The 20,088-nt window shown below is 38.0% G+C and overlaps 1 protein-coding gene across 3 annotated transcripts in view; it reads right to left on the minus strand.

Annotated features, from left to right (window-relative positions):
- adgrl3.1 (adhesion G protein-coupled receptor L3.1) overlaps positions 1-20,088 on the minus strand; it is a 192,976-nt gene that overhangs the window by 49,644 nt on the left and 123,244 nt on the right. For all 3 annotated transcript variants that reach the window (XM_053479673.1, XM_053479672.1, XM_053479671.1), the window contains exons 10-11: positions 18,112-18,150; positions 5,482-5,665 (exon numbers count right to left, since the gene is read on the minus strand). In XM_053479673.1, the coding sequence (XP_053335648.1) occupies positions 5,482-5,665; positions 18,112-18,150 (223 nt within the window). The remainder of the gene's footprint in view (positions 1-5,481; positions 5,666-18,111; positions 18,151-20,088) is intronic.

The following is a 20,088-nucleotide window of genomic DNA, read 5'->3' on the forward strand; positions in this document are numbered from 1 at the left end:
TCACAAAAAAAAACGGCAGTGGGGAAGCTCATGCTGTGTCTAACCTAATTAGCTGGATCCAGACTTTACAAACGCTCTGTACATGAAGCGTAACACTCACCCACCCACACTTCACCACACACACACACACACACATATCCATACACACACACCACAAATGAGATTAATATACAAGTGGTCTTTATACCGTACATAAAAGTTGTTTTGATCTTACTGCTCTGCCTATTGCTTTTTATTCTGCGTAAAAGAGAGAGAGACTGTATTTATATTTAGAGCGTCTCTGAGTAAGACAATATATCTGCATTCTGCGTCGAGAGGGGAGAAAAAATAAAAACACCACCGTGCAGCATTCTTCTGAACGCATTTCTTTGTTCATCCAGATTTAGAGGAAGCAGCCTGAAGCGACGGAGAAAAGAGAGAGACAAAGACGAGGTTCATTTGAATAAACTGATCATCGAGAGAGATCTGGGATGCGAGATTGCACCTAGCTTTCGGGTACAGTTTGGAATTTAAGATCTCAGATCAAAAGCCGAAAAAAAATACATAGGATTATTATTTTTTCTCAAGTGTATTTATATGCGGAAAAAAAAACAGTGATGAATAACCGTAAAGAAATCTAAAACATCTAGGATATTATTCAAAGCACCGCGTGTGGCCAAGAACCGAACTGCAGGTGGAGACTTTTGTCTTAGACATTTCTATACGTTAAAAGGACAAAATAAAGTGGAGAGAGAGGAAAAGCAGAGACCGAGGCCGGAGTCTGTTCCCTTTAAGATCATGTTCTTTAGAACCAGATGCACATGAACTGGCCTTGAGTCGCGGAACGGCGGCGAAATTGTTTGCCAGAGATAATAAATTTCTTATTTAATGCCGCGGAAGTGTCGGACGAGAAAAAAGGCCTCCCTCAACACCTCGGCCTCTCTGGTCTCAACTCGTTCTCTCTCATACCTCACCTTTCATTCTCTATTCTCTATCTACGTGCTCGATAGCCTCCTCCCCGATCCCGAACTCGATTCATAGTTGTCTAAAACGCTTTCTTTGTGCTCGAGCCGCTCAGCAGGCTCGTCCTTGCTGTCTTTTCTGGCTCTGCGCCATACATCCATTTCTAATGCCTCTCTCTCTCTCTCTCTTTTTCTTTTGGACTCTCTTTCTCTCGCTCTAATATGCTTGTGTTGCACTGCCTGCCTCACTTTCCCTCCCTTTGTGTCTCACTTATTGCATTCTCTTTCCCCACCACTCCATGAATCTTATTTGTGTGCGGGCGTGTACGTGTGCGCATGTGTATGTGAGAGTGTTCATGTGTAAATTTACTTTGATCATCTTCATTCGAAATAAATTTTAATTTCGTGGGTTGTTCGCTACCTCGCAATAACCGTCCCACTCACATGAAAACAATACGCTTGTTAAGTATTTATTGAATCCTCTGTCTATCGTCCTCAGTCTTAACTCCGTACACATAAAACTAACAAACATTCTGACATTTCTACTTTACGAAAACAAAAAAAAAAGATATTTTTTAGCAGAAAGACATGGAAATGCTTTTATTTAGTCTACTTGTGCATCCTCGCATTGCAGTCGGGATTTCGTAATAAACGTAGCAGCGCTAGAACATCAGTTACCCCTTTTCCACTGCTCGGGCAGTAATCACTTACTAGGCCGTGAAAATATAACCCATGATCACATTATTATCAGAAGAGAGAAATGTGCTAATGTACTGTACACGCATCGATTAAAGTGCATCAGTAAAAGAAAATTCATCCTGAAATTTTTAAAGAAAATTTATCCTGGGCATCTGTGAGCTCATGTGTCATGTTCCACTGTATGTGGAAGTGGGTGCATAGCACTTTCCTCATAATGTGTTGCGCTCAGCATGATCAGCAGTTGGCTGGCCTCACTTGTCTCAGGGGAAGCACATGTTAGGCCTAAGTCTGTTATACAATACAGCAAAGACTTCTGGTCGGTGAGAATTGTCAACCCGAGAAGAGCTATTGGTTAATAAAAAAAAATAAAAAGCCTACCGAGGATTCTTTTAGTTTGATAGCATTCTTAAAAGAGGAGCATACCTACAGTATGTCCCCAAGGTCCTACTGTACATTCCCTAGTTCATTTTTTAAATTATCAAGTTAATGTTATTGAAATAAAGGCTTCAAACATTTTTAAACACAACAAAATAAATGATTACACTGATACAGTACCTCGGAGGCGAAAATTCGTATTGTAAAGTGCATTGTCCCATAGGAAATAATGTAAATGCAGATAATCGGTTCCAGACACCCAAAAATATTACCAATGTTACCAAGTTCCAACACTATAATGATACTTTGCATATGAAAGCAATCGAAACATTTTAAAAAGACATGTAAATGAAGTAAAATATAAAATAAATAGGCATTAAACCTCACTTAACTTCAATTTATGATTCCCCTTGGCACCGGCTGCTTTAAAAACAAAACTGAAACCGGCTCCCCTTTCCATCCTTGATAACATTATTGGGACCCATGGTGCTACATCTTTACTAAATCTGGCACACCCACCCCCCCCCCAAAAAAAAAACAAAAAACCTCATTTTACTTACGCAAACAAGTTTTGAACGACTCCCAGACATACAGTACACGCAACTTCACTGGCGTTTGGTTCGGCTCTGTTTGTTCATTCGCATGTGGAAAATTCTACGTATGCTGAGGCTAATTGCTTGCAAATTATCAGTTTTTGAGGGGAAAATTTGTACAGTAGGGTGGGTGTTGGTGTGTTAAAGTACCAGTGTACTGTATTACTTTATTTCGAGATCTTGAGAGTAGTATGAGTCAAAGAATTGGGAAACATCATTTTCAGATTTCCATTATGTGCTATAGACCAGGAGAACATAAAAGGTTTGTAACTTGGGGCCCAGGGTATGTACAGTAGATGGACCCTCTTAAGGGGCATCTATTATGCAAAATTTTCTTTTTGATCGTTTTGGACATTTTCACGCATTGAAAGCTTGTAGAAAGGGAATTAAATGAATAAAGAAAAAAGAGCAATTCGAATAGTCCCTACTCTGGCTTGATTAGTCCCCACTCACCATTTTACAAGAAGGTCCTATTTCCTGCTTTATGATTAGCTAGAAAGATGCCCTTCCACAAAGGAACATGCAACACAAATAATTAAATTTCAACAAAAAGAAATATCCTGGGTCTAATTAAATCTAAGTCCATTTAAGATAACAATAAACAAAGTGGCTGATGAGGCTTATATGACAACTTTAAACCATGACCCATTAAACGTGCACAAGTGAGTTCTGAATAAAGCTTTAAAATTTAGTCCTTAAAAAAATCTTTCCTTATTGTGGTGACCTGTGAATTTCACATGCCCACGAGACCAAAGCCATCCTGTTCAATACAATCCTATCTAAAAGCCTATGTAAGGTTTAAAACACAGTGCTCCATAGCCCGATGCACAAGGAGGTCAACAGGCAAGGAGCCTCCAAATTCCCCAGATCCCAGTCTAATCTAGCATCCATGGGATGCACCGAACAAATAAGTCCAATCCACTGATGCAACACTCTGAACCCACAGGATCCACTGTAAATATCCCGGCACCACCACAGCACACCACCAGACCCATGCAGAGCCACATTTTAAGGGGCCAAAGTCGTCCTGGTGGCACAAAGGGGAACCCACAACCTAGGTAGTTATAATGTTAATGTTTTCTTGTTATTGCTTGTTATTATCGGATGAGTCATTCAAATTCGGCATTTTTCCACCCCATAAGGAGAATAATTTCTAAATATAAAGATAAACAGGGCGCAGTTACAGTGGAATGGAATGACCTCTTTTAATGTGATGCCAGAAATCATAACTCATTTTGACAAAAAAAATATTGAAAAAAATATATACATCAGGCACTCTCATCTCACAATGGTCAATAATAAATTTTTTAAAATCTTCCAATATTAATATCATTTTTATAATATGCTTTCACTGTGCCGAGCAGATAACAGTGTTTTTTTTTTTTTAATATAAATTATATAAATAAATAAACAAATAATTATGCTATTTTGACCCATACAGAACATCAGGGTTAAAAGTGTAAGCAGGTTTTTATGTGCGACAGATTCTGTTACAGTGTATATCCACGGACCTAGACCCGAGGTATCCACTTCTGTAAATGTAGAGTTCTTTTACTGTCAACACACTAATGGATTTACAGGTCGGAAGGTTAGCCACCCAATCAGGAACGGTGTTTACGGTGGCCGTGCGATAATGGCAAATATCCAAGGGCTCTGTGTGGGTGTGTGGTTTTTTGTGTGTTGGCATTTTCTTCCTTTTAAAACCCCATGTCTGTGTTAGTCAGGCTTCACGGCGAAAGTACGCACTTGTTCATTTTAACGCCCACTTTTCATTACTCAGGAACGGAACTTCCTTTTTAATGTCCTGACGGGTAAAGGTTTGGGAATCGGACTCGTGGGACAGACGGGTCAGAACCGGTCGAGAGTCGGATCCGCAGAACATAAATGCTCTTTCTATCACAGTGTGTGTATTGAATGTTGACTAAGTTTAACTTGCTTTATGTGGTGTACCATAGACCTGCAATCAATATGTTTAACCACATTCATGTAGACTCATAGACAGACAGACAGACAGACAGACAGATAGACAGATAGATAGATAGATAGATAGATAGATAGATAGATAGATAGATAGATAACTTTATTAATCCCAAAAGGAAATTTGATTTTTTTTTCGATAGATAGAGTTTGATTAGATAGTAATAGATAGATTAGATAGTAAATATTTAAACATGCGTTAATATTAAACTTTTAACCTGAACTACCATCAGAATTGGTGTTGAACAGTACTGTGCAAAAGGAGCGAGTGTGACAAAGTTACCAGAAGAACTCATATTCTCCAGCAAGCTCAGTAAAACCTAACAACTGTTTTGTAATAAAACTGCACAAATCTGTGTCTAAAACTCCTGATTTTAAACAATGAGTTTTCACTTCAAATATTGACTGTTTATTTTATTGCTCTCCATAGAAGTTTCCTTCATGCAGAAATGTTTTCAAAACCATTTTTTGCTTATGCCATAGTTTTGTATGTAAGTAAAACAGTTGTTAGGTTTTACTGAGCTTGCTGGAGAATATGAGTTCTTCTGGTAACTTTGTCACACTCGCTCCTTTATATTTTTTTTGCAAATCCCATTAGGATTTTTGTTTCCATCTGAAAACTGGTCTGTCTTGTACTATATTTTTCTTTCTTTACAGCCATGCATATATTCTCCTGTAACGTTATTTTTTTTAAATTAGTTTTTAAGTTATATATAGAAATACTGAATGATTTTGTACATAATTATGCAGACATGATAAACATATATTACAAAATTAGTATATAATATATAATATGGTGCCTAAAACTTTTGCACAGTACTGTATAAAAAGGAATTAACAAACAAATGTAGCTGTGCTGTAAGGCCGGGTGTGTTTTTGTGCTGATATAGACATACGGATGTTGTCAGTGTTCTCCTGGATGGTGTCGGTCTTGAGCAGGTTGTCAGCGAGCATGAAGGCAGCCGTCTCCACTGTGTCCAGCAGCATGGTGGCACAGCGCAGCTGATCCATCACTGACAGCGCCTTCCATGCAGCCTGAGCGCGCCCACACAGCAGGTTATTCACCGTCTCCACCATCGCCTGGAGGAGCGAGAAAATACAGAGCGAGAGAGGGAGATGAAACGAGAGGCTGCTTCAGTGCCCTGGAGACGAGTAAAGAAACAGAGAAATATATAGACAGAAATGACACACACACACACACGCACTCTCTCTCACACGCATAGTCAGAGCCAAATTTATTCCCTGTATACTATTCTGATTTTCATATTTACATATTCGAAGGCTTAATATTGACATAATGTATTGTGTAACGTTGCACACACTCGCAAACTTCTCCTTGACCCCAAGAGACGTCGAGTTGAATCACAGCATGAACGGCAAACACTTCTTATCTTTAAATGAGTTACGCTGTACAAACAAGTATCTGATTTGGATCAATCAACACACACACACACACACACACACATTGGCTTGTTGAATCTATAGCGCTGTTTAACATTGTTCATTCATTGTTTGGAGAAGGTAAGCACACATCTCTCATCACGCTTAGCCGCTCACAAATAGCGTCCATGTTTTTCTTCCCGCACTTTGTAGTCTACAAATGCACATTTAAAGTTTCCTTTAAACCGATTGCGTGGGTTCATGTTGGAAAAGTAAAAAAAAAAAATAAAAAAACTATATATCAAATGTATAATTAGATATCTGAAAACGAACATTGTAGACTCTTGTCTTTTCTCTGGCTGAATCTTTAATGGAGGTCTATTAGACACATAGTGCATTATGTACACTTCCAGAACTGCAGTCCTGCACAGTTTAGTGATTTATTTGCTCTAACACATCTATAAAACCTAATGAATAAAGTATTGTATAAATTGTAAAGTAGTGCTTACAGTGCTGTTCTGTTTCATTCCATATAATGAGCAGATACAGTTAGGAGAGAGCCGTCTGGGATTCGGTTTAAGTGTGTTTGTGCATCAGATAAGTCAATTAAAATAAATCTAAAACACTATAGTTCGAAGATGATAAGGTATTGATATAAGGTTTCATTCTCGGCCTTGATGTTGGATTATTGCCTCTTAAGAAATGTTTTAAAGTGGATTCTATGGAAGATGTGTACGGTACGGTACTGTGCAACCGTCTCGAGCCGCTGCTCTTTTCTTTATATTTCGCTTCCAAAGAGCCAGACTTCTTCATATTTTTAATGTAGTCTTGAGCAATAGAGTTCTCCAAGTGTTTGTGCAGTCCCTGAGAAGGTTTGGAGTGGTGTTGTTTTTTTGTTTGTTTGTTTGTTTGTTTTGGCCACACAGTGACCTATGAATCATTCAAGCATTAAAAAAAAAAAAAAATCTAACTTAAAGCAGGAACCAGTGAGAAAGAGGTGCAGATGAGGATGATGATGATGATGATGATCAGGCCAGAATGCTGAGTGGTTGGAACAGACGAGAGGGGAAATGAGGTTGCTGCTGAGGTTGCTACATAAAAAAAACACTCTCTCACTCACTTATCATCTATACCGCTTTATCCTGTCTACAGTGTCGCGGAGGGTCTGGAGCCTATCCCAGGAGACTACGGGTAATTTGGGAACACCAATTAGCCTAATCTACAAGCCTTTGGACTGTGGGAGGAAACTGGAGTACCTGGAGGAAACCCACCAAGCATGGGGAGAACATGCAAACTCTATGCACACAGAGACGGGAATCGAACCCGGACCCTGAAGGTGCAAGGCGACAGTGCTAACCTTTGAAACAGTGAAACATTTGTTTCCATTTATTTTTCATGTAATGTACATTATTTAATTTAATTTTCATTTAATATGAAAAATTTAGGATTGGCTCTATATTTTTGCATAGTACTATATGAAAACAAATGAGCAGGTTTCTTACTAGCTCAAACTGTAGGTTCATGCAGCCAATCAGTGACAATCATAACGCAGACAAATATCACTCGTGCCATGCAACAAGAGATGATTTAAGATCAATTTAATGAGATTTAGTTTGAACAGTTCTTTTTGTTTTGAGCATTATGGCCTTCACATACTTCAAACTATAAGCGATGTAGCTGTCTATCTGTTTGTAAGTGTGTGTTTAATAGTTCGCCCCACATCATTTTTACTGTGCAATCGATGAGATGGTGTAATATAATACGTTGCTCAAGACTAATAGTTTCACTGTCCAGCTATTGATGGATGTTCGATTGTTGCCTCCCAGCTAATATCACCACCAGCTTTCACTGCTTATACTTTTTTCACCATTGTGATTTTTCTCTTTAAAGACCAACCCGCAGGACTTAAGTTTAACATACAGTAGGAGTACCCCTATGCTTAGTGCAAGCTTATTATTAAAATGAGAATGCAGAACGCATAAGACTCACCAACTGGCTTGTAAAAAAAAAAAAAAAAAAAAAAAGCAGGATCCCCAGTAGACCTTGGCATTAAAACAGCTTCCCCGTTTTATTCTCACGAGCTAATTTTGTTGAAATGTGTTGTTTACATATGCATACTTTTAGCAACTCAGGATTTGAAAGACCTGAAGAATTTTTACTTTTGGATATGCAAATATTATTATTTTTTTAAAATAAATGCGGAACAGTATCCGATAAGTGAAATCCGCTTTGACAGCCTGAGAAGACAGTGTCACCCATCTGGCGCCTGAGCTTCACAATGAGGATGGATTTCCCATAATGCCCAGCCTCGCCATGAAGCACTTACATCTTCTCCGTCTGGCCAAGGCATTAATATCTTTCTCACTTTCCCTCGCTCTCTCTTTGTCTGCCACCACATACACACACACACACACGTGCGCACATGCACGCACACACACCTCGACGGCGTGTGTCTATCTTTGTGCTGAAATATAAATCCGTCAAAGTAAAGGCAGCTCCACTGGGAATATGCAACAATGTGAAAATGAGCCCCCAGTACACACATACACATGCACACACACACACACACACATATACACATGTGCACACTCACAACTATTACTTCCATCCGTTGACTTGTGTATTGTTGTAGCTTAAAATCTCACACTCCTTAACATTTTTTTCTTAATAAAATGTATTTTTCTATTTAAAAAAAGCACACACTTTAATAAAGACTGAGAGCTTTTACTACGTCAGGCCTAAATTGCGTAATATACCTGAAACTAATAAATGGACATTAAGAAAAGTAGGTGCTACCTCAACAGCATTTAAACACCAGAGATGATAATATGCTTGGGATATTAAAATCTCTAACCTTCATATGCGAGTACATTTTTAGAGCCTCCAGGTTATTAAAATGTTGCTATTACAATTGGTGTGCTACAGCATCTCAAGTTAAAAAATAAATAAGCAGCTTTCCTGGATAAATTCATATATGCACACACTGCACACTGTAATAGGAACACCTGCACTAGATATCCAGCGTGACATAGGGTTAGAGGCCATGCCCAAAGGTTTAACAGTGGAAACCCAGCGGTGGCGGGACTTAAACCCACAACCCAAGATCCTTAACCAAGCCTGAGTACCCACTGCTCCAAGAATTACATTATACTTAATATTAAATACAGTGGACTCTTAGCATATGAATTGAATTCTTGAGCTGATTTTTTTAGGTAAAAATTCATATTGCGAGACAAATTTTCCCATAAGAAACAATGTAAACGCAGATTTTCCATTCCAGTCACCCATAAACATTACCAAGATTAAAGAACAAAAACGTGCGAACAAAGTCACCTAGCTTTTGAATGCATGGTGAAGGCAATGTTGGCATCGCTGGTTTTGACGCTTTAAAAACAGCTTTCATTAGACAAAAAAAATTGACAATTCATAAACTCACTTGGCTTGGCTTTATACGGCTTTCAGATGTACTGTTCATGCAACTTACTCAATTTGGTTGTTCGAAACGCACATTTCTTGCATAATTACAATTCTTGTAAATTGTTATTAATTAATGTTGTTTTATGTATTTTCCCTGTTTTGTTAAATCTCAACTAAAATATTTAATGTTACAGGAAAAAAAGTAAATATAAAAAAACGAAGGAAAAACTATAAACTATATAAACGAGTCCTCATTAGACTTGTACAGTCTTTGACTGCAACATGACAGTAATTTACCGCATGCAGACACACCAAGCATACATTTATTTAACAGATATTAGCTGTTTTTTGACAAGAATGGATGTAAAATTTGCAATCCAACAAATTAAATGTTTTATATGAATATTTTTAGCTAAAAACTAAAGCTAAAAATAAGCTGATCAGCTTTAATATAACCAGTGACATCATGATGTCAAGTTGAAGCTTATGTATACGTCTGCCTGTCTTTCTGTCCTCTGTTTAACTTATTACTAAAAAATAAATAATTTATTTAAGGTTGAGTATCTTATGCCTTGTTTACACTTAGTTGTACAGTCCTTCATTTATCATCAGCAAAATATTACATAACTATTCATACTGTAACATTACTTTTACTTAATATTTTAATTACCTAGGGTACCTTAGACTGCGGATATGTTTGCTCTAACAAACCATCTTTTATCTCATAGTAGTGTTCCAGATAACTGCTTGTTATTAGCGAAAACATATAAGACAAACTGTTTTTCCACTGATTCAAATTCAAATTTGAACACAGCCATACACAGTATGATTTGCAGTGAAATGCTTATATGACTACAGAAATAAAATATGAAATACGAGAAAAATTATACAAATATAGACAGTACGAACATTGTTAAAAGTTCAGTTTTCATATTGTACTTACGCATTTTTAGTGTGTCCATATACTCTGTATATATGCAAAACCATCGTGTTGATAGACTCCTTCTAGTGACATGTATTGCCACGCCCACCTCAATGGAAAAATTGATATATTTGTCAAAATAGGGTGATGGCTGCTGTGAGGTTAATCTGGCACAAAACTGCTCATAACTTTATTCTTTTCAACATTTTAATTTAATTTATGCCGCAAATTTTATTTCAGACAAATACCAAAGGACGGGCAAAGTGTCGTTAAATTCTGTCGAGCCAGTTTTACGTGATGCTGCAACAAAATTGGCTGGACAGACATACAGACATGCAGACAGAATTTTTTTCTGCTAATTGTCTGGTAAATTCCTCTAATTTATGAAATGTAAAGATATCATTAAAAGAGTGAGTTCTGACCAACGTACAGACAAAACCTTTCTGTTATTTATATAGATTGTACTTTTTTGCATTGTGTATATAAAACATTTATATTTGTGTCACAAAGAGTGTATATAATGTACAAATATGGATAATGCTCTTTGTAAAATCATATGACATTAGGAATACCCCTCATATAGAGCAGGGGGGACCTGTGGCTTGAACATGGCAGACCAACCCATGAGCTCGAACAGAGCCACGCCCCTTGCCCGTATGCCTACGCATGGCTCAGAGCACAGCGCCACTACAGCACCACCCATGTTTTGGTCAGCACTGCAGCATATGCTTGTGGGTGGAGTGAGAATGCAGAGAGATGGTTAATTACTCTCCTGTAGAAGCCGGCACACTATAAATATAAAAATGTTAAGAGGGTATTTTATTTCTAAGACATACAGTATACAAATACAGCCATGCTCCTTATTAGAAATTTTTGTCTGTATGTACTTCAAAAAATGCGAACTATTTAGTTGCCAGATAACATAAATAATAAAAAAGAAATAACAGTATTAACCTTATTTGCACTTTCTTGGTATATTTATTTTCTGGTAAATAAAAAGAAATTACTTGGTAGAGTTCATTTCTGACTGTAAAAAAAGGGTTACAAAATTATATTAGTGGCACATATACAATAACTGCTATTTTATGTGTTTAAAAAAAATCCTACAGTATACAACTGTATGTTTAAGCTTTTTAAGTTTGTGCTCAGTGTGGCAGATCTATTACCTCATCTGAGAATACATTCAATAAAGCTACATTGCTGTGAAAAAGTATTTGCCCCTTCCTGATTAAAATTATTTTGCATAATTGTCACATTTAAATGATTCAGATCATTAAAAAAATTTTATATTACACAAAGATAACCCAAGCAAATAAAAAAACGTAGTGTTTAAATGATGATTTCATTTATTAAGGGAAAAAGCTGTCCACATCTGCCCATCCCTATGTGAAAAAAGTAATTAATGTACATGATTCAATAATAAGTAAGAGACTGGGCAAAACAGATAGATACTTTTATTGATGCCGAAGGAAATTTCAGATAAATGGCATCCATGGGAGTTCCAAAGTGAAAGCTACTGCTGACCAAAGAGAACACAAACGCTCGTGTCACATTTGGCAAAAAAACATCTTAATTTTACTTTTTGCCAAATATCCTGCTACATCTGGCGTAAAACTTACAGAGCATTTTATAAAACAAACATCACACCAACAGTCAAACACGGCAGTGGTAGTGTGATGGTCTGGGGCTGGTTTGAGCTTTAGGACCTGAATGGAACCATGAATTCTGCGATCTACCAGGAAATCCTGAAACAAAATGTCTGGCCATCAATTGGTGATTTCAAGCTTAAGCGTTTTTGGTTTATGCAGCAGGACAATGATCTGGAACACACCAGCATGTAAATAGGCCCTCCAATGTGACTTAATAAAGAAATAAAAAAATCAGGAGTGAGACAAAATTCCCCCATATGAAAGCGTTGAGCAATGTGAAAGACTCATTGCCATTTATCACTACCCCTTGATTGCAGTCGTTGCCACCAGGTGTGGCAGAATCAGTTATTAAGTTTAGGGGGAAACAATTACCTTTTTACTTAGGGCCAGGCAGGTTTGGATGTTTTTTTTTTCCCCTTAATAAATGAAGTCATCATTCAAAAACTGCATTTTGTATTTACTTGGGTTATCTTTGTGTATTATTAAAATCACTTTGATGATCTGAATCATTTAAGTCTAACAAATATGCAAAAATACAGGAATCAGGAAGGGGCAAATACTTTTTCACAGCACTATATGCCATGAAAATAAATCAACTGCATAACAAACATGAAAACTTAAGTGTGCCAAAGTATTGTTTTCAGACATATTTAATAACATTATTTTAACATGTTCTGTTTTATAGTAATTTGTAGGAAATCATCTACATTACAGATTACATTAGATATATACTCACTGTACAAGTATCACACATACTGTATAAAACACCGGATCTGACTACCACACTAAATTGAACTTGAATATATATTATTATTAAATAATGTATATCAGTTCAAAGTGCAGACTTTCAGTTTAATGCAGTTAAGGGTAATTACATCCATATCAAAAGTGGGTCAATGGTTTAATGCCTTATACTGTAGTGCATCAATGAGTTTTGAAGCATTCGAGTAAATCACATTGCAATCTAAAAGCGAGCAGTTAATACGTTTCGTAAAAGATTTAGCTTTCCCTAATCAATTGGTTAAAGTGTGATAAACATATAAACGACTTTTGACTTTTACAGTAAGTGGGCTGTAACAATGATGTGGTCATGTGTCGTGTTCATTTTTACACCCAAAAGAGCATTTTATCCATCGTATATCACAATTTTGCTATAGCTTGTATCCTGGTGATGTGCATTTCAGCACCACAAAAACACAAAACTGGCTCCTGCTTCTCCGTTCGTTTTGCATGCTAGGCCGCCTGTTCGTTAGCGTGGTTACAGAGCATGCACTGATCTAGCAGTTGTACTACCTGGTCACTGACACATAAAGTAAAATCACACGCTTCAACAATTCTTGCGGCTGCAAACAACAACACCGCTGTTGCTGTTGGAAAGAAAAAAAACATCAACTAATTATTCAACCTTAACCTAAGAGAAACCTTCATTTTTAACACTGTTGCAAAAACATCTTCCGTTAGCATCTAATGATTTCAATGGTTAATGGAAAACCACAGGGCTAATTCCCAGTAGTAAGTGGTTTAATTCCACAGGCAACAAAGCTAAGTGATGTGGCTATGAACTGCTAACTGATATGCTGTTGCTGAGATATGCTAATAGCACTAACGGAGCTGAGCTGATCACTTTAAAAAAAAATCTCTACTGAAAAACGTGCCATTATATTAGATGCTGATATAAAAAACATGCTAAATAGAAACATATCATAAGCTACAGTCAAGGTATCTGTAATTTTAGCAATTTATTCATTATGAATATTAGCACTCTAGTTGCTGCTTCGATGTTGTTATAAGTTTTCGTACGCGTGAAATTGGAAGTATGTGCAACTGGCTTCATCGCTCGTATGTTGAAACTGGTTCGTAAATCAAACGAGTCCACTGTACTCATGTTAAATGTTAAAAACAATTCAATTCAGTTTTATTCGTATAGCGCTTTTAACAATTGTCATTGTCGCAAAGCAGCTTTACACAATCAAAATTATGGAAGTTTTTAAAAGTTTAAGAGCGCCTCCGAGTGGCGCAGTGGTAAAGTGCTCGCCCTATCATCCGGAGATGGTTCGATCCCCAGGTGATGCTGTGACCTCTCACAGCCGGAGGTCTAGAGAGAGCTGATTGGCCGAACTCTCTCAGAGGGGAGGGATGAGAGGTACTTGTGCTCCCACTTTAATACGGCTCTACAAACCAATCAGGGGCGCCTGTGAGCTCACGTAAGCGGAGGGAGCGGATACTCCGCCCCCAACAGTGCGTGAGCGAGCAGTTCGGAAAGATGGTCGGTGACATCACGTGGGTCGGAGGAAACACGTGATAGTCTGTGGCCCTTCTGACTGAGTGGGGGTAGAAGCTTAATGTGGGAGCCCCCTAGTGACGGGATAGAAATGGGACACTGCCAAATTAGGGAGAAAAATCTAATCAAATAAAATACATTTTATTTAAAATTTAAATAAATAAAAAAAAGTTTAAGAGCAACAACTAGCTAGTCGTATGTTTTTACTTTTGATAAAATAAGTATGATATAAAATAAGTTGATTCAATTAATAAATTGTTGGGTGCTTTTTGATTTTGATTTCGATTCATATTTCTAAAAGTATTTAAGTAAACTTACACATTTTAAATGCTCTAACAATGACAAATTCCTTAAAAAAATATAACACGGATGTGCAGGAAATATGAGCTGCCCGCATCTTCTGCAAATATTTGAAGAATATGTTTTGCAAGAATATATAAGAATAAGCTTCTTCTTCTTCTTTTGAGTTTATGGTCAGTTGTAGCAATACGAGTACCTACCGAACTAGAGTGTGAAGCCGTAATATACATACTGTAAGTTACACAGAATTTAAGTGGTTATTAAATCCTTTTCATAGATTGTAGTCTGTTTAAACCTGAAATGAAATGAAATAAAGCAGCTGGAAATAAATCAGACAGTCAATTCTAGTGATGTTGAATTTGTTAGAAAATCGCAATGCCCCAAAATCAACAATCTGGGCGAGAGCATGGTGGTATGAAAGGATGGCTGGTGGCATCTGTACCCCTGTGTGCGGCAGGCGGTGGTGCACTGGGGGTCACGGGCGGCATAACATTTGTGGTGATTTGTGCTTGCATTGCCTTATGGGTGGGATCGGACTGGACGGGCATGGGTGTGCCTTGGGTGATTATGATCCTGTCACCAGTTTACTGATGTATAGTTAGTGATCAGTGTTGTTTAGTTCACCTGCCAGTGGTCATAATGCTTGGATTTTATATAAAGGTTTCCTTAACTAGAAGTGAAACATACAGTATTGTAGATATGGTCTGTAGTATGAACGCGTACAACTTACTGCTTTTCTGAGGTTCTGTCAAAATCATTTCATTTGATTTGTCCTTTAAAAGAAAAAGCTATAACCCTGTGTTTTATGCTTTCATTTATTTGTTTATTTATTTATTTTCCTATTCAGATTCTTCAAAATGCTGGCTTTTCTCTTAAAATTCTAAAACGTGTCCTCATCCTGACAACGAGCACAATTTCCACCATTCCTTTCTCACAAGGATGGACATGAGTGAAAGCTGAAGCACAAAAGCTCAAGGTTGCTGCCGTTGCTCGGAGCTTTAGCATTCGTTAACATGCAGCAGTGTGGGGAGAAGAAAAAAAAGTCCACTGAAGACAGAAATTCTTGCTTCCCCGAAAGAAACGATTTTTCATTTGATGTCTTTGTTTAAACGTAACACGCTCCAACTGGTCCATATATTTCCTGATGGTACGAAGCACCTCAGTGCTGTGGCGCACTACTCGTTTTCAAATCCCGCCATCTGTCGGAAGGAACTTTTTTTTTTTTTTTTTTTTTTAATCATGCATATTAATAAGCTCAATGATTTTAAGTGAGATTTGTTACAATGCACCACACAATGCAGTCTTCTCGCATTTGAACACTCCGTCGAACAAAAATAAAAGGCTAATCAGACAGCGCGACAGTACCTGCTACAACCGTGCCTCCTGGAAGTAGTTTAAGCTTTTAAAACTCATTTTAATCATTAAAATCTACAAATGCATATATTGATTTCCAAATATTAAGTGAGAAACAAAGACACAACACACGATACTTCAGCCAAATGCTGACCAGAGATGAAATCAGACATTCTTACACAAAAATGCTGCAGAGAATGTTTGATCTGTTTGATCTTTATTCCCTCTGCATTCGTTGTTTCTCTATAAGCTCCTCCTCGCTCCTTCACCCGATAAGGGACGGAAGGACGTTTTGTCGTTTGTCTGTCTAGCTGCTGCAGGCTAAATGGCTACTGGCTGAATCATTCTGCCCCAGTTACAGTACCACTGCATGTGTGTGTGTGTGTGTGTGTGTGTGTGTTATGCCTGAGACATGGTATATTCAGTTTAAGATAACAAAAGAAAAAAGTGAGGCTAAAAAAAGAAACAAGAATCCAAGGGTGCAATATTTGTTTATGAAATCATCACTTAATGTGTCAAGTGTGTGTGTGTGTGTGTGTGTGTGTGTGTGTGTGTGTGTGGAAACGAGAGAGAGCAAGCGAGTGAGAGAGAGCAACAATACATGTAAAGATAACAGTGAGGCGTTTTACCCCAAAACATAATTTTTGACACAAACACACACACACACCCACACACACACACACACACACACACACACACACACACACACACACACACCCCTTTATCTGCAGCTTGCACTGACATACGGTTACACTATTGAGTGTGTGTGTGTGTGTGTGTGTGTGTGTGCGCACACACACACACTGTGCTTTCCACAGGGTTGCTAAATGGAGCAGAACTGAAATGCTTTGAAGCTGTGGGGCTAATCCAGCGTAAAGACTGCATCAGGCCACAATCACACACACACACACACACACACACACAATACACACACACCACATTTTTCAGTGGCCACTGAGAATTTGGTCATTTGAGTATGTGAGAAATGCTCAAACTGCTGTGTGCGTTCGTGTGTGTGTGTGTGTGTAGGTGTGTAGGTGTGTGTGTGTAAAAAAAAAACATGGTGCATCCGGAAGTAGTTCCAGATGTAAGACAAGTCGCTGGTTTGCATCAATAGGCTCGATCTTATAGTATGTTATCTATTTTGTAATTTCTCCCTCGTATGAAGGACACTCGTATAATTTACAGTCATAAACCTTTTTTTTTGTAAATATTGAGAAGAGATATATTTTTTTTATTTATTTAAAATCGATGTAAGGAAGCATTGCATCTGGACAGAGTTCCGTTTGCCCTTTTTGACATTAACCATCATAGACCCATTCCACTTTCCATATGAGTCAGTCAGTCTGAACAAGATGAAGAGAAGGAAACGAATACATACAGGAGCTGTTTTTGCATGCTTTTCATTTCACCTGCATTATATAACATCTTGTTCACTAGGACGACGTTGCTTCACCATCTGTCGAGAGCGAAATTTGGCCGTGATCAACAAGAGTTCTTCCTTCAACCCGTCAGTCACAGCATCGCCAGGCGCTCACGGGCGTCTGCAAGCTCATGTATGTTGATAGGGTTGATAGCGCTTCCCACCGAGCGTGCTACGCTGTTAACCCTCACATTATCCAGTTTCCTTGACTGTACTACCATAGCTCTCTGTAGATACACAACTGTCTAACGATCTATTCAAATGAGCCGTATGCAGGTCACACCTCTGATTACCATTTTCCTTTTTTTAGCAGAACGCCCTGAGAGTGCGACTTAAGAAAAAGTCTAAATATAGTGACCTTTTTCTAACTATTGACGCATCCTTTGACCTTAAGCGGCAGACTCGATGCACTTAGTGCTTTAATCAGTCAGTAAAGAGGAAAGATTTCTGTAGGCTGTACGAGGGGCCATGCACAGCCTCGCTTACTAATTCATTTTTCTATTACCTTTTTCTCCACCTGCTCCTCTCATGCCTTACCGCTATTCTGCTTTGCTCACGTGTGTGTGTGTGTGTGTGTGTGTGTGTGTGTGTGTGTGTGTGTGTGTGTGTGTGTAACAGAGGGAAAGAAAGACTACAGTCTTCTGATGTGACACTACTGACCAATGCTGACATCATCAGTGTTTTCTCAGAAGAAAAAAATGCACACATTCATACACACACACACACACACACACACACACACACACACACACACACACACACACACACACACAATCGATCAGAAATAAAAGCAGGACAAACCTGAATGAAGAATCGGCACGAGCGTTCTCTCTTTTGAAGCTGAAACATGAAAATTAACAAATTAATAGCAGTACAGAATCTTACATTTGCACACACACACACACACACACACACACACACAAATTATCTAATAAGATACAGCCAAAAAGAAATGTGCCCTAATTAAGTAAAATTACCACTATCACTTATCAATAATACAGCAGTGTAATTATTATATTTATTAGAGCAGTTGGCTGAAAATCAATTAGAATCACAGTTTCAAATCTCATTATGCCTTTCAGCAAGAACTCACACTATACCTGATCACTGTGCTGTATGTGTGCTGTTTCGGAAACTGATCACTGCGCTGAAGCCGAAACTGATCACTGTATTGTAACTAATCACTGTATTGTACCTGTAACTGATCACTACTCTGTACCTGTAACTGATTACTGCACTGTAACTAATCCTTGTACTGTACCTGTAACTGATTACTGTGTTGTACCTGTAACTGATTACTGTGTTGTACCTGTAACTGATTACTGTGTTGTACCAGTAACTGATTACTGTACTGTAACTGATCACTGTACTATACCTGTAACTGATCACTACTCTGTACCTGTAACTGATTACTGCACTGTAACTAATCCTTGTACTGTACCTGTAACTGATTACTGTGTTGTACCTGTAACTGATTACTGTACTGTAACTGATCACTGTACTATACCTGTAACTGATCACTGTACTGTACCTGTAACTGATCACTGTACTGTACCTATAACTGATCACTGTACTATACCTGTAACTGATCACTGTACTGTACCTGTAACTGATCACTGTATTGTACCTGTAACTGATCACTGTACTGTACCTGTAACTGATCACTGTTTTGTACATGTAACTCATCACTGTAACTGTAACTGATCACTGTATTGTACCTGTAACTGATCACTGGATTCTACCTGTAACTGATCACTGGATTCTACCTGTAACTGATCACTGCACTGTAACTAATCACTGGATTGTACCTGTAACTGATTACTGTGTTGTACCTGTAACTGATTACTGTGTTGTACCTGTAACTGATTACTGTGTTGTACCAGTAACTGATTACTGTACTGTAACTGATCACTGTACTATACCTGTAACTGATCACTACTCTGTACCTGTAACTGATTACTGCACTGTAACTAATCCTTGTACTGTACCTGTAACTGATTACTGTGTTGTACCTGTAACTGATTACTGTGTTGTACCAGTAACTGATTACTGTACTGTAACTGATCACTGTACTATACCTGTAACTGATCACTGTACTGTACCTGTAACTGATCACTGTATTGTACCTGTAACTGATCACTGTACTGTACCTGTAACTGATCACTGTTTTGTACATGTAACTGATCACTGTAACTGTAACTGATCACTGTATTGTACCTGTAACTGATCACTGGATTCTACCTGTAACTGATCACTGGATTCTACCTGTAACTGATCACTGCACTGTAACTAATCACTGGATTGTACCTGTAACTGATCACTGCACTGTAACTAATCACTGTACTGTACCTGTAACTGATCACTGTAATGTACCTGTAACTGATCACTGTACTGTACCTGTAACTGATCACTGTACTGTAACTAATCACTCTACTGTACCTGTAACTGATCACTGTGTTGTACCAGTAACTGATTACTGTACTGTAACTGATCACTGTACTATACCTGTAACTGATCACTACTCTGTACCTGTAACTGATTACTGCACTGTAACTAATCCTTGTACTGTACCTGTAACTGATTACTGTGTTGTACCTGTAACTGATTACTGTACTGTAACTGATCACTGTACTATACCTGTAACTGATCACTGTACTGTACCTGTAACTGATCACTGTACTGTACCTATAACTGATCACTGTACTATACCTGTAACTGATCACTGTACTGTACCTGTAACTGATCACTGTATTGTACCTGTAACTGATCACTGTACTG

Source organism: Clarias gariepinus, chromosome 20 (assembly GCF_024256425.1).
Source record: "Clarias gariepinus isolate MV-2021 ecotype Netherlands chromosome 20, CGAR_prim_01v2, whole genome shotgun sequence".
Taxonomy (NCBI): domain Eukaryota; kingdom Metazoa; phylum Chordata; class Actinopteri; order Siluriformes; family Clariidae; genus Clarias; species Clarias gariepinus.